At 33.8% G+C, this 23,131-nt stretch overlaps 2 protein-coding genes and 2 pseudogenes across 4 annotated transcripts; all 4 read left to right on the top strand.

Moving 5' to 3' along the window:
• The first annotated feature begins 1,335 nt into the window (after positions 1–1,335).
• LOC145626471 (ribosomal lysine N-methyltransferase 3-like) lies at positions 1,336–4,710 on the top strand. Of its 2 annotated transcripts, XM_081678905.1 has the most exons (5): positions 1,336–1,456; positions 1,547–1,919; positions 2,621–2,817; positions 3,073–3,349; positions 3,546–4,710. In XM_081678905.1, the coding sequence occupies exons 1-5, from the start codon at positions 1,446–1,448 to the stop codon at positions 4,230–4,232; spliced, it is 1,545 nt and encodes a 514-aa protein (XP_081535031.1). In that variant the 5' UTR covers positions 1,336–1,445; the 3' UTR covers positions 4,233–4,710. The 2 variants fall into 2 exon arrangements, with proteins under 2 accessions (XP_081535031.1, XP_081535032.1); XM_081678906.1 differs by lacking the exon at positions 1,336–1,456 and having other exon boundaries at positions 1,643–1,919; positions 2,617–2,817.
• A 603-nt stretch (positions 4,711–5,313) lies between these two features.
• Positions 5,314–7,768, top strand: LOC145626473 (4,5-DOPA dioxygenase extradiol-like; annotated as a pseudogene). Its single transcript, XR_014111010.1, has 3 exons — positions 5,314–5,646; positions 6,641–7,011; positions 7,454–7,768. The product of XR_014111010.1 is annotated as a 4,5-DOPA dioxygenase extradiol-like (transcript).
• A 6,051-nt stretch (positions 7,769–13,819) lies between these two features.
• LOC145628730 (extradiol ring-cleavage dioxygenase-like) lies at positions 13,820–21,594 on the top strand. The gene is made up of 4 exons (XM_081681113.1): positions 13,820–14,219; positions 15,584–15,960; positions 16,428–16,576; positions 21,298–21,594. The coding sequence occupies exons 1-4, from the start codon at positions 13,977–13,979 to the stop codon at positions 21,441–21,443; spliced, it is 915 nt and encodes a 304-aa protein (XP_081537239.1). The 5' UTR covers positions 13,820–13,976; the 3' UTR covers positions 21,444–21,594.
• On the top strand, positions 21,478–22,115 carry LOC145627538 (extradiol ring-cleavage dioxygenase pseudogene; annotated as a pseudogene).
• The last annotated feature ends 1,016 nt before the right edge of the window (positions 22,116–23,131 follow it).

The raw sequence follows: 23,131 nt of genomic DNA on the forward strand, positions 1-23,131 counted from the left end.
TGCTTAAGCTCGATCGATTTGAAGATATATGGAGTTGCAGAGTTTAGGTAAGATTGAATAGCGTCTAATCAGTACTCATGTCCGCTGCATTATTTGACAAAGCTTAGAGTCGTGTAAACCACATGGAGAGTTTGTTCTTGAACATAAGCTCATCGTTACCTAAAATATTACAAGTTTGAAAAGTTATGACAAAATGCATGTATATCGGTGTAAATTATGCTTAGGTATTTTAAACCTTTCAATTGTTTTTTTTTTTTTTTTTTTTTTTTTTTTTTTTTTTTTTTTTTTTTAAAGTATACTCCCTCCGTCTCATAATATAATTTATGTTTGTGTTTTTTCACGGTATTTAAGAAATGTTCCCTCCGTTATTAAATATTTGCTCCACTTTTCATTTTCGGCCGTTTTAAATACTTGCTTCATTTTCTCATTTGGAAAGGTTCTATAATATTTAATTCATTTCTTTCACTTATTGACTCAATATAAATCATATTTAATTAATTTCATATTATCTCTCGTCCAATTCTCCCAACTACGTTTGTTTTTTACAATTTTTATTCTCCCAACTACCCCACCACCTTCATATTTTAATACTTTCTCAAATTTCTCTTAAAACTTTGCGCATGGAAAAATGGAACAAGTGTTTAAAAACAGAGGGAGTAGAAGGAGAAAGTGGATAAAGTACATTAATAAAAGTGAAAAGTTCATTAATAAAAGTGAAAAGTACTCTCTCCGTCCCTTTATTAGATGTCTATTTCAAGTATTTATTCATCACATAATAGAGAGAAATAGACATCTAATTAAGGAACCGGGAGAATACAATCATAGACAAAAGTTAGAGAGAGAAAGTGGAAAAAAGTAAGACATGTGCAATATTAAAGGGTAAATTAGGAAGTACAATGAATAAAGTAAAAAAAAGTAAGGTTATAATGATATTTTACATACTATCCAAAAATAGAAATAAGAACAACATATTGAACCTTCGAGATAAGAAAACGGGAACTGTATTATGAGACAAAGTGAGTACCTCCTTTGCTTATTTACATGTTACCATCTTATACCTTGAGTCCTTAACCATTTTTTAATTCACTTTACAAGTTTAGAAACTTTAAGGGTCTATTCCGATTTACTGAAAACAACTAAACTAAATTGAAATATACTGAATTGATTGTGGTTGAACTGAACTTAACTGAATATAGCTGTAATGAATTGTTTATAAGAAAACGAAATTAGAAATTGAATTGAATTGATAGGATCTGAAATGAAGTGAACTAAAATTAAGCTGAATAGAACAGAAGTTAAATAGAATACTCGCAGTATAGAAAATTAACAATCAATAGAATTGGGGCTTTAAAAAGACCTAATAAACACATGCAATCCCGTTTAAGGTATAACGGCCCTCTGAAAACTCCCGCCGACGACAAAGACAACCTCCATCCTCTGCAACAATGGCGTCCAGGTACACTTTCTCTCTCCTCCTCCTTCTTCTTCTCCATCACCACTCCCCTTCTCACACTCCTCTATAACATTTTCTCTCTCCTCTCAACAGGCGTCTTCGAGCATTCAAGCGCTGGATGACCTCAAACGGCATTCAATTCAGCGACGCCCTTGAATTTCTCGACACTGAAAGCGCCGGAATCTGCGTCAAATCGAAATCCGAACTCAAAGAAGGCGACCTCATTGCTACAATCCCTAAGAATGCTTGCTTAACGATTCGAACTTCCTCCGCTTCGCCGATTATTGAAGACGCTGATTTTGATGGGTGTTTAGGGCTTTGTGTTGCGGTTATGTATGAGAGAAGCCTGGGTTCCAACTCTAATTGGGATGGTTACCTTCAATTGTTGCCTAAGTTTGAACCGTTGCCTTTGGTTTGGAGTTTGGATGATATTGATCGTCTTCTTTCTGGTACTGAGCTTCATAAGGTCCTCTTTCTCTCTCCTCTATTCTTACTTTGTTTCATTTGTCAATTTATTATTACAATGGTTATAATGTATGTTTCAGTTTTTAATTTGTTTTCAGAAATGTTGTATTTTGGCAATATAAATGTGTTAGGATCAAACATTTTTACATAGACGGAGTTTGATTAAAAGTATCTGTACCACGAGACTTTAACCTACTAAGCGAGTTATCAAGGCTCGTTTTTTTTTTAATCAGCTGTGTTTGCTATGTTTAAGGGTTTGTCTAATTTGATCACATATTGATTTAAGTTGGTTTTTGTTTAGTTAATTGAGTTACATTATCAAATTGTGTTGAATCTTTGGGTTTCATAATTATGTTACTGTATGAAATAGGTAGTTTTTAAGAACTTGTCTTGGTTTTGTGTTCAAGTATGTGAAAACAAGGAAATAAGAAAATGGAATCGTTTAATTAGAGTGATAGTTACTCAAATTCAGCTTCCTTTAGAGATTCTTTGGGAAAGCTCATTGTTCTAATAACAAAATCATTTAGTTTCGACTGATAAGTTCAACTGTATTCTCTACTTATGTGAAACTTTGCTTCTGATAGATTATTTCTGCTTAATACAATCTAGTTGAAGCTCTTGGTTTGTCTTTCTAAATCTGTCTATTATGGCTTGAAGATGGTGTATTTTCGGTTTGTGATGATTTTTGTCACATGTAGGCAGACAATGAAAGAAGACAAGGCTCTTGTCTATGAGGACTGGAAAGAATGCATTCTGCCTTTGATTCACTCAGAAAAATTTGTTATTGATTCAAGATTTTTTGGTGTTGAAGATTACTTTGCTGCAAAAAGTCTTATTGCATCTCGATCCTTTCAAATAGATGATTACCATGGTGCTGGTATGGTTCCTTTAGCAGACCTGTAAGTTATGCACTTCCTCTTCACCCAATGAATGATTGTTTCTGACATATTGCAGTTATCTAAATTGAGTGACAATGGAGAGTTGTTTATATTATTGCAAAATCCATGATAACATTTTGCTTCACTTGCTTGCTAATCAAATTCACTCATTCATCCATCTTCTCTCATTTTCAATTACAATTACATATATACAAGAAATTTAGATATTTGTAACTTTTAATGAATAAGAATGCGAAATTCTCTCCTGATAAATAGTTTTAATCACAAGACTGGAGCTGAGGATGTGCACTTCACCACTTCTTCGTCACCTGATGAATCTGATGACAGTGTTTCGAGTGTGACTGATGATGATGAGATTGATAGCAGTGATAAAATCTCAAGTGGAAAATCTTTGTTTAAAGAGAATGGTTTGTCGGGTACTTCAGTGGTACAGAGTTCTTCAGATGGCCCGAAATTAGATTCTGAAGAGACACCAGACAATCCCTTGGTATTAGAAATGATTCTTGTGAAGGATGTCAAAGCTGGTTCAGAGGTTAGCATCTTGTATAGTAATATCTTTCACTAGATAATGCATTGCCATCTGGAATACCCCCCCCCCCCCCCCCGGCCCTCTTTCACTCTTGAATGTGTGGCAATATCCTTGTCAATGAGTTATGAAGGGAGAAGTTTTAACCATTATTGATTTATGGATGCAAACATGGATTTTCTGACTTCTCTTAATTTTTCAGGTCTTTAACACGTATGGGTATGTGGGCAATGCAGCATTGCTGCATAGATATGGATTTACAGAACTAGATAATCCTTTCGACATTATCAATATTGACTTAGAACTTGTGCTTCAATGGAGTTCATCTCTCTTTTCTGGTCGTCACAGCAGAGCAAGACTGTCTTTATGGAGAAAGCTTGGGTATTCTGGCTGTGAAAGCCAGAACTCAGAATACTTTGAGATTTCATATGAAGGGGAACCCCAACTCGAGCTATTAATTTTGCTTTATATAGTCTTATTGCCTGAAGAAACATATACTAAGTTGGATCTCACCTTAGCCTCAAAAGGAAATCCCAGCGAGTCTGATCATTCAAATACATCCAAGGCAGGAAAAATTCTGCAGGGGAAAATATCTGAAATGAGCACTGATATGTTATTGACAAAGAGTGTCCGCAAGGCTCTAATGTCCCTTGCTGATATAAGAGAGGGCTTGTATGGCACTAGCTCATTGGAACATGATATGGAGAGCTTAAGTAAATGTGACTGTAGTATAGATAGGAAGTTGTACCATTCGTTGGTCCTTCGTGTTAGTGAAAGAAGGATCATACAAAAGCTTAGGAATTATGCTGAAGCGGGTGCTAAGTCGCTTAGCAAGGCTGCATTTGCGGAAGAAATTGAAATCGTGATATGGTTCACTGATCTTGGGTGAAGAATATTTCGAGTTGCATAAATTGGAGAAAAGGTTTTTCTGAATACATTGTTTGATTGATTCTGATTTCAGCTAGGTAAGCATTCTTTTTGTGTAAGGGTTTGATAATTATGGTGAACGATCATCCAAACTTAAGAGGAAGCATAATGGAAAGTCAAGTAATTGCCCTTGCAAATTTTGTGGACACACCAGTGAAATTTTGAGCCTTATGTGCCTCCTACCTTTGAAGGTTGACAAATCCGGTGATCCTGATGTGTATTGATTTCAGATATTTCATTTTGCTCGATTTATATCAGCAGCCCGGTTAATTTTGTATGTTCTCTGTTTTTCATTCCATGCTTTGTGTATTACTTATTTGTTCAGACTATATTTGCTAGTTTAAATTTTTGTCTTCCTGTTAGAAAGAAACTGTATCATGTTGAATATGGTTGATTAATTATTTTAATTTTGAAATAATAGTTTTGATTTCCTGTCACCATCCTTTTCTAATCTCTCTCAAATTATTTTTTATTTCCCTTCCAAGTTCTTAGTCCAATCCTATGTATAAAGATGTTATTCCAAACTTAATTGTGCCATCAAAAAGCTGTTTTAAAAAATTAATATAGAATAAGAATAATATTGCCATTTTTAGTTTTTTTTCTTCTTCTATTTTATTCATATATTGGATATTTTATTTACTGAGGAAATTTTAAAGAAAACTAATTGTAAGAAAAATGAATATACATTGTATACAATATTAATATCTAAAATAATAATGCTTGTTATCCTGCATATATAATAAGACCCATATTATTTACTGAGGAAATTTTAAAGAAAACTAATTGTAAGAAAAATGAATATACATTGTATACAATATTAATATCTAAAATAATAATGCTTGTTATCCTGCATATATAATAAGACCATAAGTCTATAACCAATATAAATTTGGATTATTGGTGGACTTTTGAATGCTTTGTTGGCAAAATACTTTGTCATTTATAATAATAGCGTAATATCATTTTCAACAGGATTTTATGATAAATGATGATCTTCTAACATGTTCCTCTTCTTATGCCATAAATATCAACAACCACCCAAACTTCTTAAAATTCCTTCATTTTCAACAGTTGCACAAATCAAAAGAAAATCTTCACTAAAATTCTTGATTAATTCCAAATTGAAAGAAATGGGTGGAGAAGAAAACATCAAAGAAACGTTTTTTATATCTCATGGAACTCCAATGATGACTATTGAAGAGTCAAAACCTTCAAGGAAGTTCCTAGAAAGTTGGAGAGAGAAAGTGTATTCCAAGAAACCAAAGGCTATTTTGGTAATTTCAGCTCACTGGGAAACTGATGAACCTGCTGTTAATTCTGTGGACGTCAATGATACCATCTATGATTTCTATGGCTTCCCTGCTCGCATGTATCAGGTCCTTCTTTCTCCTCCCTTTTTTTATAGTTGGATTTTTTAAATTTTTTTTTCGTTTTGTGGGGTTTTAATTTCTGGGTTATTATTATTTTTGCAGTTGGTTTATTATTATTTATTTCTATAAAAGGAAATAATTTCATTTTACAATGAATGTTGTCTGGGTTATTGAAATGTGTGAGTTCTTAAATTTTGGGAAAAAGATTGGAGAATGCAATTATCAGGGTAGTAATGGAATTTGTGAAAGATGGGGAATCTCAAATTAGAGTTTTTTCTGTTTGTAGTAACTTCTACAAGGGTATCATTTAACTGTTTTTAGTAGGATATTTGACAGAAAATTTCATTTCTGAATGGATGAAAGATCAACCAAAGGTTATTATTATGTGTACTGTAAGAAACTACTGAGTACTAAAAACCAAATCTCTTGTATGATTTATTCATTTATCAACTGGTTGTACAATAGAATTAACCGGGTTATGTTGCAAATGATTTTAGATGATCATTTAATTTAATGCTAGTTAGTAGTTCGCGTTTATCACTTGTTTGTATTCAAATGTCCCCAAGGCCCAACTAGTCAAGAAAATCCAAAAAAGTCCTATAAATTCGTTAGGAATATTGTAAAGATTGCCCCTAGCTAATTTTTCCTGTACTTAGTAGTTTCATGTAACTATGTAAGGTAAATTCAATGTATGGTCAACAGTCGGACCTCAAATGGGAATGAAAATTATGTAATGTTCAATACTGTGTTGTCTGTGTACTGCAATGAGGCTTAAGAGTTATGAGCATGAAATCTTACATATCAATCTGAAACGGGGTGTTACATTTGTCAAATTTCGCGTGTTAGTAACTTAGTATGCACTCAAATGTCCGTGTACTGCATACTTACACAAATGCAGTTATTAGGGTGAAAAGTTTTATTTTAGCAATATTTTACTGAGCGTTTAATACAATACAGAGTGAGGAATTAGAATGATAACATACCTTCATTTGGTTTACAGTTCAAGTATCCAGCTCCAGGGTCTCCAGATTTGGCAAAGAGGGTACAAGAACTTCTTACTACATCAGGGTTCAAAACTGTAAACATTGACAAGAAACGTGGGCTGGATCATGGTGCATGGGTGCCTCTGATGTTCATGTATCCCGAGGTTGACATTCCTGTTTGTCAGCTCTCTGTTCAATCGCATTTGGATGGAGCATACCACTACGAATTGGGACGAGCATTGGCTCCTCTGAAGGATGAAGGTGTACTCATCATTGGTTCTGGAAGTGCAACACACCCTTCGAACAGTACCCCTCATTTTTATGACGGAGTTGCACCGTGGGCTACAGATTTTGATCGCTGGCTTGAAACAGCTCTAACAAATGGAAGGTAACCTCACTAGTTCTCAGTCTTTTTTAATTGAAATTCTACATGTACAGAATGTTGTGCATGATATGGCACGATTTTATATACGGTTTATTCAATAATGTACGTGACTGAAATGCTATGATGCTTGTGGTGTAGCACATTATCTGCACCTGTTCTGTGCTCGAAACCTCTCAGGAATTCTGTTTGACCTGTATTCTGTCTGAGTCAATCTTTATTGTTCGTCTTGACTGTAAACTATAATGTCATTGTTCTTTCATGAGTGCAAATTTAGTAACTCAATAAGAAGCATTTTGGTGAGCATAGTGATTAGGGATCCAAGGATATGTTTCTCTAGGACTGCATAATACACCTTTCGCTTAGACAGAGATTCAATGGAAAACCTTACTATCGAAACATAGGTCTTTGCTATGAGTATATAACTATAATTCGCTCTGTTTTTCAGGTAGGAAGAAGTGAATAAATGTGAAACCAAAGCACCTAACTGGAAATTGGCGCATCCATGGCCAGAGCACTTCTATCCATTACATGTAGCCATGGGAGCCGCCGGTGAAAACTGGAAGGCAGAGCTCATTCATAACAGCTGGGATCATGGAACCATGTCATATGGCTCCTACATGTTTACATCCAGCTGATATTTACCTTGTTACACTACTGTTGTGTTTTTTTAGCCCATTGATACTCTGTACATCAGCGTATAAATCTGTAACAACGGTTAAACTGAGTGTAAAATTCTGCAGATTATGGGATTATATATATACCCCTCCGTCCCCTTTTGATAGTCACTTTTGGTAGAAAATCATGGGAATTAATAAACATAAGTAAGAAGTAGTTAAAGTACATTGAAAAAGTAAATTTACATTGAGTATGCAAAAAACTAAAAGGAGAAAATAATTGAAGTACATGGGAAAGTTTACTTTGCACAAATATTTTTGCAAATGGAAAGAGATAGAATCAGAAATGAGGTTATTCGCAAGAAAGTAGGTGTGGCGGGCATTGTAGATAAATTAAGGGAAAATCGTCTGCGTTGGTTTGGACATGTAAGACGGAGACCCGAGGGTGCACCGGTGCGAAGAGTGGAAGAGTGGGACCATGGAGGGATTAAACGAGGAAGAGGGAGACCAAAGATGACTTGGTTGGAAGGAGTGAGGAAGGATATGAAGTGCATGGATTTACATGAGGATGAAGTTTTGGATCGTAAGGGATGGAGGAGAAAGATTTATGTTGATGACTACACGGAATAATCAAATTTGGTTCATGTTAGCCGACCCCACTTTTGGGATTAAGGCTTTGATTGATTGATTGATTGATTGAAGAGAATTTTGGTAAAAATAATAATATTAATGGTACTTGAAAAAAGCAAATGTGACTAGAGCTGTCAAAAGTTGACTTGACCCGAAATACCGACTCAAACTCGATTATTAACCGACCCATCTGAACCCGAAAAAATGGTGACCCAAACCCGACCTGAAACCAACCCTAGACCCGAGTATGTGAGACCCGAACCCGAACATAAATTGATCTGGAGATGACCCGACCTGAATGTAACCCGTAAATTATTGACTTGAACTGAACCCAACTTGAACCGAAATTGACCCAAACCCGTTTTAATCCGTCAAAATCCGAATTTAACCCGACTTGTTACTAACCTAACCTGAATTCAACCCGACTCGTTCCTAACCTGTCCCGAATTTAACCCAACCTGTTACAAACCCGACCCGAAATCAACTCGACTTGATTGACCTGACCCAAATTCAACCCGACTTGTTATTGACCCGACCCGAACTAAACCGACAAAAAAAATCAACCCGATCTATTACTAACCCAACTCAAAATCAACATGACTTGTTATTGACCCGACTTAAATTCAACCCAAATTAATTCTGAACCGATTTCAAATCACCTTAAATGCAATTTAGACCACCTTATTTTTGTTGATCAAACCATTTTGTCTAGGGAGACCAAGTCGGTCAAGGCCAGCAAAAGAAAGGAGTATCATCCTCAAATTTAAGAGTGAAGTATAGTTTATATTTGTTCTATGGTTAAAGAAGATAATAAACTTCCTAAATTATAAACTATAGTTCCCTAGTATATTGTCATATATATTATAATTAAAGGAAATAATTAGCTTGATAAAAATGATAATTATCTACTTCTAGTTAGTTGAACCTGAATATGACCTGACTTGGAAATGACCCGCCTTAATGGAACCGGCAAATTATTGACTTGAACATAACCCGACTTGACTCCGAGAATGACCCGACTTGGAAATGATCCAACCTGATTATAACCCCCAATTATTGACTTGAACCGAACCCGAGAATGATCCGACTTGAAAATGACCCGACCTGATTATAATCCGCAAATTATTGACTTGAACTGAACCCGACTCAAACCCGAGAATGACCCGACCTGATTCTAACCCGCAAACTATTGACTTGAACCAAACCGACTCGAACTCGAGAATTACTCAAACCCGTTTTAACCCGTGAAAAACTGAATTAAACGTGACTTATTGTTTACCTGACTCGAATGTAACCTGACCTAAACCCAAACCAAACCCGATAAGAAGTATGACCCGACGTGACCCGACTCAAGCATGACCCAACCCAAACCCGACACGCATAGGTTATGAAATTAATCCGAATTGACCCGACCTGAGTTGACCTCACTCACTCTTACCGACCCAAACCCTACCCGTTTATCCGAATTGACAGTTGTACCCAAAACCTCCAAAATTTCTCAAAAGCTTGAATATTAGCATTCAATTTTGGAATTTTTTTGACTTTTTTTCACCAGGAAATAAAAATTGCCGAAATGTTTACCATGGTCCCTAATACCCTCCGGGAGTCCAACTGGCTGGGTGGAACCATCTAATTTGCCTTTAAACGACCAATTTACATGTTTACAACTTGAACCGATTTCATTAACTCAAGCTTACCACGAACATTTATGACAACATATAATGATCATATATGAATCCAAACGACATTATATGACCCCGAGATGTATTCCCTAAAATCTCAATACTTTTCGACACCGGGCCCTGAAACGTTCGAAATTTCTCAAAAAGCGTGGATATTAGCCTTCAACTTTGGAATTTTTTAACTTTTTTTCGTCCGGATATAAAAATTGCCGAAATGTTTACCATGGTCTCAAATACCCTCCGGGAGTCCAATTAGGTGGGTGGAACCATCCAATTTGCCTTTAAATGGTGAATTTACCCGGTTTACAACTAGCACCGATTTCATTAACTCAAGCCTATCACGAACATTTATGACAACATATAATGATCATTTATGGTTTAAAACAGTATCATAGGACCACGAGATGTATCCCCTAAAATTTCAAAACTTTTCGCCACCGGACCCCGAAACCTCAAAAATTTCTCAAAAAGCGTGGATATTAGCCTTCAATTTTGGAATTTTTTGACTTTTTTCGCCAGAAAATAAATATTGCCGAAATTTTTACCATGGTTCCTAATACCCTCCGGTAGTCCAATTAGGTGGACGGAACCATCCAATTTGCATTTAAACGGTTAATTTACCGGTTTACAACTTCTACTTATTTCATCAACTCAAGCTTACCACGAACATTTTTGAAAACATATAATATTAATTTATGGTTTCAAACGTCATTATATGACCCTGAGATGTATCTAATAAAATCTCATTTCTATTCTACACCGGCCCCGAAACCTTCGAAATTTCTCAAAAAGCGTGGATATTAGTCTTCAATTTTGAAATTTTTGACTTTTTTTTTCGTCCGGAAATAACAACTGTCAAAATGTTTATCATGGTCCCTAGTACCGTCCGGGAGTCCCATTGGGTGGGTGGAACTATCCAATTTGCCTTTAAACGACCAATTTACCGGTTTACAACTGGCACCGATTTCATTAACTTAAGCCTACCACGAACATTTATGACAATAAATAATGATCATATATGGTTCCAAACAGCATTATATACTATTCTAAAATATTAATACTATTCTACACCGAGCCCCGAAACATTATATGACAATTTCTCAAAAAGCATTGATATTAGCCTTCAATTTTGAAATTTTTTGATTTTTTTCGTCCGAAAATAAAAATTGTCGAAATGTTTACCATGGTCCCTAATACCTTCCGGGAGTCCAATTGGTTGGGTGGAACCATCCAATTTTCCTTTATACGACCAATTTACCGGTTTACAACTTGCACCGATTTCATTAATTTAAGCCTACCACGAACATTTATGACAACAAATAATGATCATATATGGTTCCAAACGACATTATATGACCTCGAGATGTATCACATAGAATTTCAAGACTTTTCGACACAGGGTCTCGAAACCTCCAAAATTTCTCAAAAAGCGTGAATATTAGTCTTTAATTTTTGAATTTTTTGATTTTTTTTTTCATCCGGAAATAAAAATTGCAAAAATGTTTACCATGGTCCCTAATATCCTCTGGGTCCAATTGGGTGTGTGGAACCATTCAATTTGCTTTTAAACGGCCAACTTACCGGTTTACAACTTGCACCGATTTACTGGTTTACAACGACCAATTCAATTAACTTGCACCGAACCTGACTTGAATCGAAATTGACCCAAACCCGTTTTAACCCGTCAAAACCCGAATTGAACTCGACTTGTTACTAACCTGAGCTGAATTCAACCCGACCCGTTCCAAACCCAATCCGAATTTAACCCAACCTGTTATAAACCCGACCCGAAATCAACCCAACTTGTTATTGACCTGACGCAAATTCAACACGACTTGCTATTGACCCGTCTCGAATTTTACCAAACCTATTACTTACCCAACCCAAAAATTCAACCCGATCTGTTACTAACCCGACTCGAAATTAACACGACTTGTTATTGACCCGACCTAATTTCAACCCAAATTGTTCCTGACCCGATTTCAAATCACCTTAAATGCAATTTAGACCACCTTATTATTGTTGATCAAATAATTTTGTCTTGGGAGACCAAGTCGATCCAGGCCAGCAAAAGAAAGGAGCATCATCCTCAAATTTAAGAGTTAAATATAGTATATACTTCCTCCGTTAACTATTATTTGCAACAAATGGGGTGTTTGCGGACTCTTAGGCAAAATTTGTTTGTGAGAGTAAAATGGAGAGAGAAAAAGTTGGGTGCATGTGATGAGGAGAGAGATAGAGATAAATGATTACCTAAAAAGGAAAAAAACATTTGTTGCACATAATAGTTAGCATTCATTTATAGTACTTCCTCCGTTTTTATTTTATTGCACCATTAGGACTTTTATACTATTCACTTAATCTTCTTTGACCATCATTTATGTGATTTATACATTGGGAAAAATATAGTCATGTGGGATCTAGTTAGATTCATATCGAACTCTACTTTTCAAATATCATATTTTTATAATTTTTACAAAAGTATAATTGAAGATCTTGATAGCTAAAGTAATGCATTGGCAAGCGTGGAATCCTTTATGGTGCAATAAAAAAAAGAACGGAGGAAGTATATGTTGCAATTAACCGTTAACGGAGGTAGTATTTATTGTACGGTCAAAGTAGATAATTATCTTCCTAAATTATAGACTATAGTTCCCTAGTATATTGTCATATATATTATAGTTAAAGGAAATAATTAGCTTGATAAAAATGATACTTATCTATTTATAGTTAGTTGAACCCGAATATGACCTGATTTGGAAATGACCCGACCTGATTGTAACCTGCAAATTATTGATTTGAACATAACCCGACTTGAATTCGAGAATAACCCGACTTGGAAGTGACCCAACCTGATTATAACCCGCAATTTATTGACTTGAACTGAACTCGACTTGAATCCGAGAATGATCCGACTTGAAAATGACCCGACCTGATTATAATCCGCAATTTATTGACTTGAACTGAATCCGACTTGAACCCAAGAATGATCCGACTTGAAAATCACCCGACCTGATTATAATCTGCAAATTATTGACTTGAACCGAACCCGACTCAAACCCGAGATTGACCCGACCTGATTTTAACCCGCAAATTATTAACTTGAACCAAACCCGACCCAAATCCGAGAATTACCCTAACCCGTTTTAACCCGTTAAAACCCAAATTAAACCCTACCTATTGTTCACCCGACCCGAATGTAACCCGACCCGTTATTAACTTGACGTAAACCCCACCCAAACCCGATAAGAAGTATGACACGACGTGACCCGACTCAAGCATGACCAACCCAAACCCGACCCGCATAGGCTATGGAATTAATGTGAAGTGACTTGACCCGACCCTAACTCGACCCGTTTACCCGAATTGACAGCTTTAAATGTGACTAACATTTTGGGTCACCAAAAAGTGACATAAGTGACTATCAAAAGGGGACGGAGGGAGTACTTAATAATATGGGGACTATAGTATTTCCTCCGTTCCAAAATTATTGCAACAACTGGACTTTTGCACTATTCATCACACTTGTTTGATCATGTAAAATGATTTATATGTTAAGCAAAATGAGGGTATTTTATATTGTTTTTTTTTTTCCATATATTTTCCATTAACCATAAAAATAAAGTTTAGCATACCGCAATATATATTTAGTTTGGGAGAATAATTGATTGTCTAGTCATTATAAAATTACTCCACATGAAAACGCATACCTAAGATTATAAAAAATGTAATTTTTTTTTTTCAAAAGAAATAAAAAAAAAAGGAAAAAATAAAATAAAAATCAACGTTCAAATGAATGAAGTGTGAAAATGAAAGCAATATCGAAAAGGTCAGCTTATATGTCATCATCTCCTTTAGCTATAAAACTATGACTCCACAACGCAAGTTTCGCAACCCAAATTACTCTTCTTCATATTCAATTTTTTATTTCTCTTTATTTTCAACCAAACTCAAACCCAAATTTCATCACCTTATTTATTTCATATCTTTTTCCTTCACCATCTTTTTACTAGTCAATTTTTCAATAAAAACAACGACGAAAATGAGCGCCGATAAAATAAACCAGACGTTTTATTTATCGCATGGTTCACCGGCGCTTTCTATCGACGATTCGTTACCTGCTCGACGCTTTTTACAGAGTTGGAAAGAAAAAATATTTGATCAAAAACCCAAATCTATTCTTATTATTTCGGGTCACTATGAAACAAATGAACCTACTGTTAATTCTGTTGATGTTTGTGATACAATCTACGATTTTTATGGCTTTCCTGCTCCCATGTATAAGGTAATAAATCTCATTTCTTTCATTTAATTAATTTTTTTTTTTTTTTTCTTTTGTTTGGAAATTTAATTTGGCATTTTTTTTTAAATGTGAATATTTGTGGGATTGCCGTCTTTGTTGAAAGGAATATGTTAAACGCAACCCTTTTGGAATATTGTAGAATTTAAATGTTGGACCAATAATAGTATAGAATAAGACGTGATATTATTTTTATAGTAAAAACTTAATGTATTAGAATACTCATACTATTTTAGTGAATGTAGGAAATGGTTTTTCTAGAAAGTTTTATGTTACATGTAATAATATTTCTTATGCTTAATTTTGATTGGTTGGTCAACTTTTTATAGGAATTTTCCACAAATAAACAACTCTAATAATAATTTGTGGAAAATATAAGTTCAAATTATATTTTTCCTAACAAAATAAAGTCCATAATAAAGATAAAAACTTTGGAATAAAAATTATGTTGGTCTAGACTCTAGATACATATTTCTTGTTCATCAACTTGAACTTCATTTCTAAATTGTTGACCTTTATATTATATTACTAAAATGATACGGTGTACAATTTTGAGAATTTATAACAAAATCAAGCATTAATCAACATTATTAATGCTTAATAATTCTTGATATTCTTTTTAGGGCCTGTTCATATTTACTGAACTGAACTGATTGGAGCTGAACTGAACTGAGCTAAAATGAATATTTTATGAGACAGGGAAATTAAAAGTTAAACTGAACTAAACTGATTGGAGCTAAACTGAACTGAACTGAACTGATTAGAGCTGAACTGAAATTAAGTAAATGTGAATAGACCCATAATCTTCTTACAAACAACCTTATAGTCACATCCACATTTTCATATCTAGGAATAGCACAAGCAAAAAATATGGGTGGGATGTTCTCTTTTTCTTGTTCCAAACTCCTAATTATTAGAGTGAAATAATTTCAGCGGAAACTTGGTGGATATGTGATAACAAAAAATTATGGTGGTGGCAATCCTAAAAGAGAAATGAATAATCGATGTTGGCCGGCCATTGTGTTTTGGGGAGTTGGTGAGATTTTTCTTAATTTCTTAAATTTAATTGTTGTAGTTTGTAACTTTGTTTAGAGTGCACTTCTATAAGAATTTGGTGAGATTTGAGACACGACTCTTAAGGTATTATTCGTGTAAAGTGTGACATTCAACCAATTGCTATCTAATTATAAACAAGTGGATTCTAAAATAATACGTACATTACTTGACAAGATTCGATTTTATATTAAATATATTATAGTGTCGAATGATGTGTGATTTTGTCATGATGCAAATAAAGAAAAGCGCTTTATGCTAGTGTTCATTACATCAACATCCTTACGTGTTCACAGCTAAAGTATCCTGCTCCCGGGGCTCCAGATTTAGCAAAGCGAGTGCAAGAGCTTTTGACAACCTCAGGAATCAAGCGCGTGCACATAGACAAGAAACGAGGGCTTGATCATGGTGCATGGGTGCCTTTGATGCTCATGTACCCTGAGGCTAACATTCCTGTTTGTCAGCTCTCTATCCAAATGAACAAGGATGCTACGTACCACTATAACATGGGCCGAGCATTGGCTCCGCTTAAGGAGGAAGGTGTTCTCATCATTGGTTCAGGAAGCGCCACACATAACTTGAGGAACCTCAAACTGGGTGCTAAAGATCAAGAAGTTGTTCCATGGGCCGGCGAATTTGATAAATGGCTTGAAGATGCTTTGATCAGTGGAAGGTAACTATTATTCTAGGCTTCTTATTTGCAATTTTTTATAAATTAAATGTTTTTTTCATATTCTAATGCTCTAATTTTTGGTATGTATTGAGGCTAAGATACCCTTCATCTCGAATTAATAGTTCATGTTGATTGATTGCGTTAATGTATGGTAGGAATATAATGTTAGCTCGAGTTTGAAAGGCTTACACGGCTGTTGGGATAATATGACAATTATATTTGGACAAATTAAAGGGAGTATTTTTTTCAAATTCATGTCTCATTTGGCAAATGTTTTGCACATTGAATTCGTGATTCTGTTGTACACACGTAGTACGTGTGTGTTTATTTATTTATTTATTTATTTATTTTTTGACAAAAGAGCTCACGTAGTACGTGTTGTTGACTTGAAAGTGTTATTAGTCCACTCTAAAACTAGTGAAACTAGACCAATGTTGATGTGATTTCTCTCCAAAAAAACTATGCAGGCATGAAGATGTGAATAACTTCTTACAAAAGGCGCCTCATGCAAGAAAAGCACACCCATCACCTGATCATTTCTACCCATTGCATGTAGCCTTGGGTGCTGCCGGGGCAACCACAAAGGCGGAGCTCATACACCGCAGTTGGAGCCTTGGTACCTTATCTTACGCCTCCTACAAGTTTACCACCCCAAACTAAGTCTAATCCTTAGTGTGTAGCACCACTAGCTAAGTAGCTAGTACTCAATTATTGTCACATTTTATTTTGACATGTACTATTATTAGTATGCTCCTTGCTTCATGTATTTTAATTTACGTGTCCTTTTTGTTTCTCTCTTTCAATGACCAGTACAGTTGTACAATAATTTGTAAGTTTGCTGATTTCTATCATTGGAATTGAAATTTAGTGTAACAACACTTATGTGAGCTACATGCTACGCAGCATTAAAAAAAATTAGTCTCACATTATAAATTTAATTATTATTGTAATACATAATTTTGATTATAAATATCTTGAATTATATGTAATTTTGAATAATTATAGTCCTCAACAATTTTGTTGTTGACACTTTGATTAAGGTGAAATTCAATACATAGGATAATTATTTGATCTTTTGATTAGGTCAAAATCAAGTCATTATACGACTATACTAGAGTAATTCTAGTACATTTCAAATTAGGTAAAACTTTGAGGCCTTACAAGTTACAACTAGGTACGTACGGGGTACCTACCGTTTTAGCTAAGAACCCTAAGGATATTTGCCTTTTCTTAAATCTGGAAGGCAGAGCTTAGACTATGGCAACATATCTGCATATCATATGGACTATATAATGGCTCCTACAAATCTTACTCTGAATTAACATAATATATATACTTCGTACTACTTAGTCCTAATTATTTAACATATTTTCTCCTCAAGTTAACTAAGTAGGCTTAGTATCAACACCAAATCTAACTAGTCGAATACATACCAGCATGTTATTTTATTAATTAGATCAAATCAAGACCATCCAATCTCATAAGACTTTGGGGAAACATTTTTAAACCAATATATTCATGGCTACCCAGCTAGTATATATCTATCCCACTTTGCCACTAAAGTGAGCTAGATTATACCCTGTCCTATTATTATTAGTTTGTATTAAACAACTTTAATACTACCTCCGTTTCTTATTAGTTGCAACTTTGGGGTATTATTTGTGAGATATAAAATATTCCAAAGTTGCAACTAATACGAAACAGAGGTAGTAGAAAATTTTATTTATTATAAGGGTAATGTTATTTATTATAAGGGTAATGTTATATGTAGCCCTAAGGGCTATATATAAGCATTAAATATACTCTTGGAAATTGTATAAAATTAGGAATTCATCATGACAAAAACACGTGTGAATCAGTCTAATTAATGTTTATATTTTCGTGTTTTCTCAACTTTTTACGATTTCTAAGTGTAAATTTAATACTTATATGTATCCCTAAGGGCTATGTATATCATTTTCCTTATTATAAAATAGCTTTATGAACGAAGATGATATCAAATTTAAAGCGTAGGAGTTTGTGCCATGATTGGTACAAACAAAAAACTAACTATGCATTGTATCGAATTCGTTTCAATGTGTAATCAAAGGATAGATGAAGGTAGACAAAATTATTGTTAGCAATAATGGAACTAATGGAAGCAGTTAGCAATTATGTTAGCAATAATGGAAGTTTAATATTCTTTTTGATTAGGGGAGTAGTTAAATTGTCTACTTGTTAGCAATTTAGCAATGTCCATTCCACATGAAAACGCATTGAAATAAAATTGATAAATAATGCTTCCTCTTTCTCATGATATGGTCTTCATTTTCATTTTCATTTTAATTTTCAACTTGAATTGTTAAAAAGTTCGACCAATTAATCACATTAATATTTCATAATTGATCTCACCTTTTATAGTTTTGTTATTGCGACATTAAAGATATGTTATAGCATCGTGCATACGTCTAAAAGATGGTGCAAATGGAAATAAAATCTATATGACAAAGATAATAACAATAATAATACAGATGATTGATTTTGTAGGTTTTTTTTTTTTTTTTTTTTTTTTTTTTTTTTTTTTTTTTTTTTTTTTTTAATTTCATGAAAGAGATTTGTAGGTTTTTGTTATTTTGTTATTTTTGTTTGGAGAGAACGACGATGCCCTCAGACCTGCTGATGTGTTACTTTATTCTTGGGATCGTGGTCACAATGTATGTGTAGATTTGACAGGATCTTCTCCTTTGACACAATCAGGGCTATCTGACTTTATTCCTGAAGGGGTTGTGGTTGATGCAGTTCATCGGAAGCGGGTTAAGTATGAGGCTCGTTGTCAGGCGATCGGATTTAGATTCATTCCCTTCTCCTTTTCTTCGCTTGGTGAATTAGTGAATGAGGCTGTTGCGTTGCTTAAGCGAGTTCAGAGGTTCTCAACGACGCAAGACATTGGAGCACGTGCTGCAGCTCATATTTTTACTAGGGTAGACTTTGCTATAGCTAGAGGAGTGGGGGCCAAGATTGTATCTCGACTTCCCACTAATTTATTGTAGGTTGTATGACTTTTGTTTTTGAGATATCAATCAACCAATAACTATGTACTAAAAGACACACCAGTAATGACACGTGTCGTCTCCTGGTGTGTCCTTAATTTTTTTTTTTAAAAAAAATAATTATAGTATAAAATCTTAACAAAAATAATATCTTATATATGTTAACAAACATAATTACTCTAAATAAAAAAAAAGATTTAATATATCTTTCCACACCAACATTTATGACTAGAGTAGAAAATATTAACATAATTTGCGACATATTTTAATCTACTTCAAGAAAGTATTCATATTTTTTCTCTAATAAAAATAATTTTTCATTTATTATTAGAATTCACATCAAAGTAGTGTATATTTATTAATTAATTTTTTTTGTAAAATAACCAATTATTATATATATAAGTTGATATGGAGTATTATTTTTAATAAATTACCGTGCGTGGCACGGGAACTAAACTAGTAATAATAATAATAATAATAATAATAATAATGATAATAATAATAATAATAATAATAATAATAATAATAATAATAATAATAATAATAATAATAATAATTAATAAATAAATAAATAAGGGAATGTAATTATCAAAGTGTAATAATTGGAGGATGGATCAGAGGCAAAATCTTTGTTAGCAATGGAAGCAGGTTAGCAGCTCAATTTAACGTCAATTCCTTTATGTGCACGGGTTGGTCACACGGTGTGACCAGCTATTATAGGGGTTATTGCATGCGTTAGTGTTTTAGGGGTTACTCGATCAATATTATTGGAGTTATTTTGGTAGTGTTATGAGAGTTACATGGTCGGTGTTATAAGGATTACCCATTTAATATTACAATAAGAATTACTCAGTCGGTGTTATAGAGGTTATTTTGTTTGTTTATATAAGGGGGATGTGGTCAAGCACACAAAATATGTACAACTTTATTTAATTATTATTCTATACTCCGCATAAAGTTTTTTTTTTTTTGATTGGGGAGTACTTACTAGTCGTAATCAACCAGTTTGGCGATGTGGCCAATGTCCATATCACATGAAACGCAATGAAGCCCATAAAATTAGTAAAATAATATTATCTCATTTTTTTCTAATAGCAACACTTCTTTTCATATGATTGCCAATACATCATTTCAAATATTTGTATCTTTAATTATCAATATTATAAAAATGTGATATTATGAAAGTTTTGATTGAAGCAAATTCAACAAGATTATTTTATATGATTAAATGTTTTTAAAATTACATACTGAGTAGTTTAAATCATCAAAGATTCAAAATTAGTCAAAACAGAGTTTTGTTACATCAAATATCAAAAAGTTTTACTTGTATTTTATATTTTCATATATTACAGATATAATTATATAAATATTGAAATTATACATTAAATTATTGCAACAACTCCGTAAAAGAGAAGGTAGAAATGCATATACTCGGTAGCTTAACTAATACGAGTACATCCAAAGGGTAGCCACTCACCTCATATGTCATCAACAGTTCAACACTAATCATTTTCTTCTCCTCACTATTCATAACTACGTACTTGACTACTTGTATTATCCTATCTATTTGTGGAAATTTCAACCAAATCCAACATTCTTTAACCTTTCTATTTTTGGCAAAAAAAATAAAATGACGAAAATGAGTGCCGAAAAAATAAACCAGACGTTTTACATATCTCATGGACCACCGACGCTTCTTCTCTACGGTGCACGTTATCTCAAACAATTTTTAAAAAGTTGGAGAGAAATAATCTTTGATCAAAATCCCAAATCTATTCTTATTATTTCTGGTCATTGGAAAACTAATGAACCTACTGTTAATTCTGTTGATCTTTGTGATACCATCTATGATTTTGGTGGATTTTCTGCTCCTCTTGATATGTATAAGGTATTTTTCTCTTCTCTTACTTTCATTCAATTCTCTTGTATTTCTTTGTTTGGAATATCGTTTTGAAGAGTATATAACGTAACTATTGTCTTTATCGAAAGGTAAATGTTAAACATAATGGTTACTTCAGTAGTAGATAAGGACTTGCTTACAGTTTTTTTAAGTTTCAAGATAGTTACGTACACTAAGGCTGTATTTAGTATTTTAGTTCATATTGTTTTAGTAACCTAAGCTATACTTAGGCCTGCATCTCTTCACCTTGTTCAAAATTCAAAATAATGTTTTTAGATAATTTAAGTTTGGTAAAGATATTGTCAGTTTAGTAAAAATAAGTTAAGTTCAACAGTACTGTACAAACACTATTATGGTACAGAGTTACAGAAGGGTAATAATAACATGGGCGTCTTAACTGGTTCACAGTTCAAGTATCCAACTCCAGGGGCTCCAGATTTGGCGGAGCGAGTGCAAGAGCTTCTAACAACCTCCGGAATCAAGAATGTGAACATAGACAAGAAACGAGGACTCGATCACGGTGCATGGGTGCCTCTGAAGCTCATGTACCCTGAAGCTAACATCCCTATATGTCAGCTCTCTATCCAAATGACCAAGGATGCGACGTACCACTACAACATGGGACGAGCATTGGCTCCTCTTAAGGAGGAAGGTGTTCTCATCATTGGTTCCGGAAGCGCCACACATAACTTGAGGGACTTCGAATGGGATGCGAAAGATCAAGAAGTTGCTCCATGGGCCGGCGAGTTTGATAAATGGCTAGAGGAAGCTTTGCTTAGTGGAAGGTAATAACTATTGTTTTAGGCTTCTATAACGACAATGCCTTAGGTATATGTGACTATTATTTTTGGACGGATTAAAAGGATCAATCATATATACCTCGTTTAGAAAATGTTTTAATTTGAATGCATTTTGAATTCATGTCTACTTGTGTTATATTTTATATCTTGGAATTTATGTTAACTCAATAATTACCAATGTTGATGTGATAACTTCTACTTCTTAAAAAATAACCTTGCAGTCATGAAGATGTGAATAACTACTTAGAAAAGGCGCCTAATGCAAGAAAGGCACATCCAATACCTGATCATTTCTACCCGTTGCATGTAGCCTTGGGTGCTGCCGGGGAAACTACGAAAGCGGAGCTCATACACCGCAGCTGGAGCCTCGGTACCCTTTCATTTGCTTCCTACAAGTTTACCACCCCGACCACCCTCATCAACTAAGTTTAATTCTCAATGTGTACTACAATAGCTAATATTATTACTCAATATATTGTCACATTTCATTTTGAAATGTACTATAGTATGGTTCTTGATTCATTTATGTATGTTACGTTGTTTCATTTATGTATGATAGAATATGCCATCAACTTTAGGGCCTGTTCTTATTGACTGGACTCAGCTGAACTGAACTGAACTAAAATGAATATTTTATAAGAGAAGAAAATTAGGAGCTGAACTAAAAATAAATGTATGACAACATGCCCTAAAGTTGGTGGCATATTCTATCATTGAAGGCTTGAAGCTTAGTAAACAAATCAAGCTTATGTAAGCAACATGCTGTAACATACAATTTGGGCAACTGTAAAGTGTATGGATTATTGTTGCAAGTATTAATAAATAATTACTTCATTTTTTTATTGTTTCATTTGAATTAACTTGTTACCTGGCCTGCTCGCTGCTACTCTTTGACTATTGATTGTGAATTTAACTAAAGAAAAAAAATTATATATACATACTCCAATCTTATTAAATTTATCCTGAACTCTAAATATATTACAATCTACTTGTATAATATAAATAAAAATGTCATTTTGCATTGTGAACTTTTAATCACAAGTTTTCAAACCATTAATCCTCTATTATGTACTATCATTTAATAGGCTTCAAACATTACTTTCCATTAGAAATTTAATTAATGTTTCCTCGATTTGCTTCACGTTAAACACATCCAGAAATGACTGGAGATTTTGCAATCGATAAAGAATAAACAATTTCTAAATAATAGGCACAGGCAAACTAATCACATATGTATTAGTTTGACCTTATAATTATATGATTAAATATTAGTTAAAAAAAATTAAATAGTTGATATCATAAAATATTAATACCTATTTAACAATATATTTCATGATAAAACTTATTTTTTTATATGTTAGTGAAAAATAATGGTCAAAGTTAGGATATCAATTCCTACCTTTTAAAAAGTATGAGATAACTTTTATAATTAGTGCTTGAAT

Source organism: Chenopodium album, chromosome 4, assembly GCF_948465745.1.
Source record: "Chenopodium album chromosome 4, dcCheAlbu1.1, whole genome shotgun sequence".
Taxonomy (NCBI): domain Eukaryota; kingdom Viridiplantae; phylum Streptophyta; class Magnoliopsida; order Caryophyllales; family Amaranthaceae; genus Chenopodium; species Chenopodium album.

What these genes read in the sequence shown, in the direction of transcription:
- LOC145626471 (XM_081678905.1), top strand. An exon ending in ATGGTTCCTTTAGCAGACCT is followed by an intron (nt 2,818 to 3,072) that starts GTAAGTTATGCA and finishes CCTGATAAATAG; the next exon opens with TTTTAATCACAAGACTGGAG. An exon ending in ATGTCAAAGCTGGTTCAGAG is followed by an intron (nt 3,350 to 3,545) that starts GTTAGCATCTTG and finishes TTAATTTTTCAG; the next exon opens with GTCTTTAACACGTATGGGTA.
- LOC145628730 (XM_081681113.1), top strand. Translation starts at nt 13,977, where the DNA reads ATGAGCGCCGATAAAATAAACCAGACGTTTTATTTATCGCATGGTTCA. An exon ending in TTCCTGCTCCCATGTATAAG is followed by an intron (nt 14,220 to 15,583) that starts GTAATAAATCTC and finishes ACGTGTTCACAG; the next exon opens with CTAAAGTATCCTGCTCCCGG. An exon ending in ACACCGCAGTTGGAGCCTTG is followed by an intron (nt 16,577 to 21,297) that starts GTACCTTATCTT and finishes ACTGGTTCACAG; the next exon opens with TTCAAGTATCCAACTCCAGG.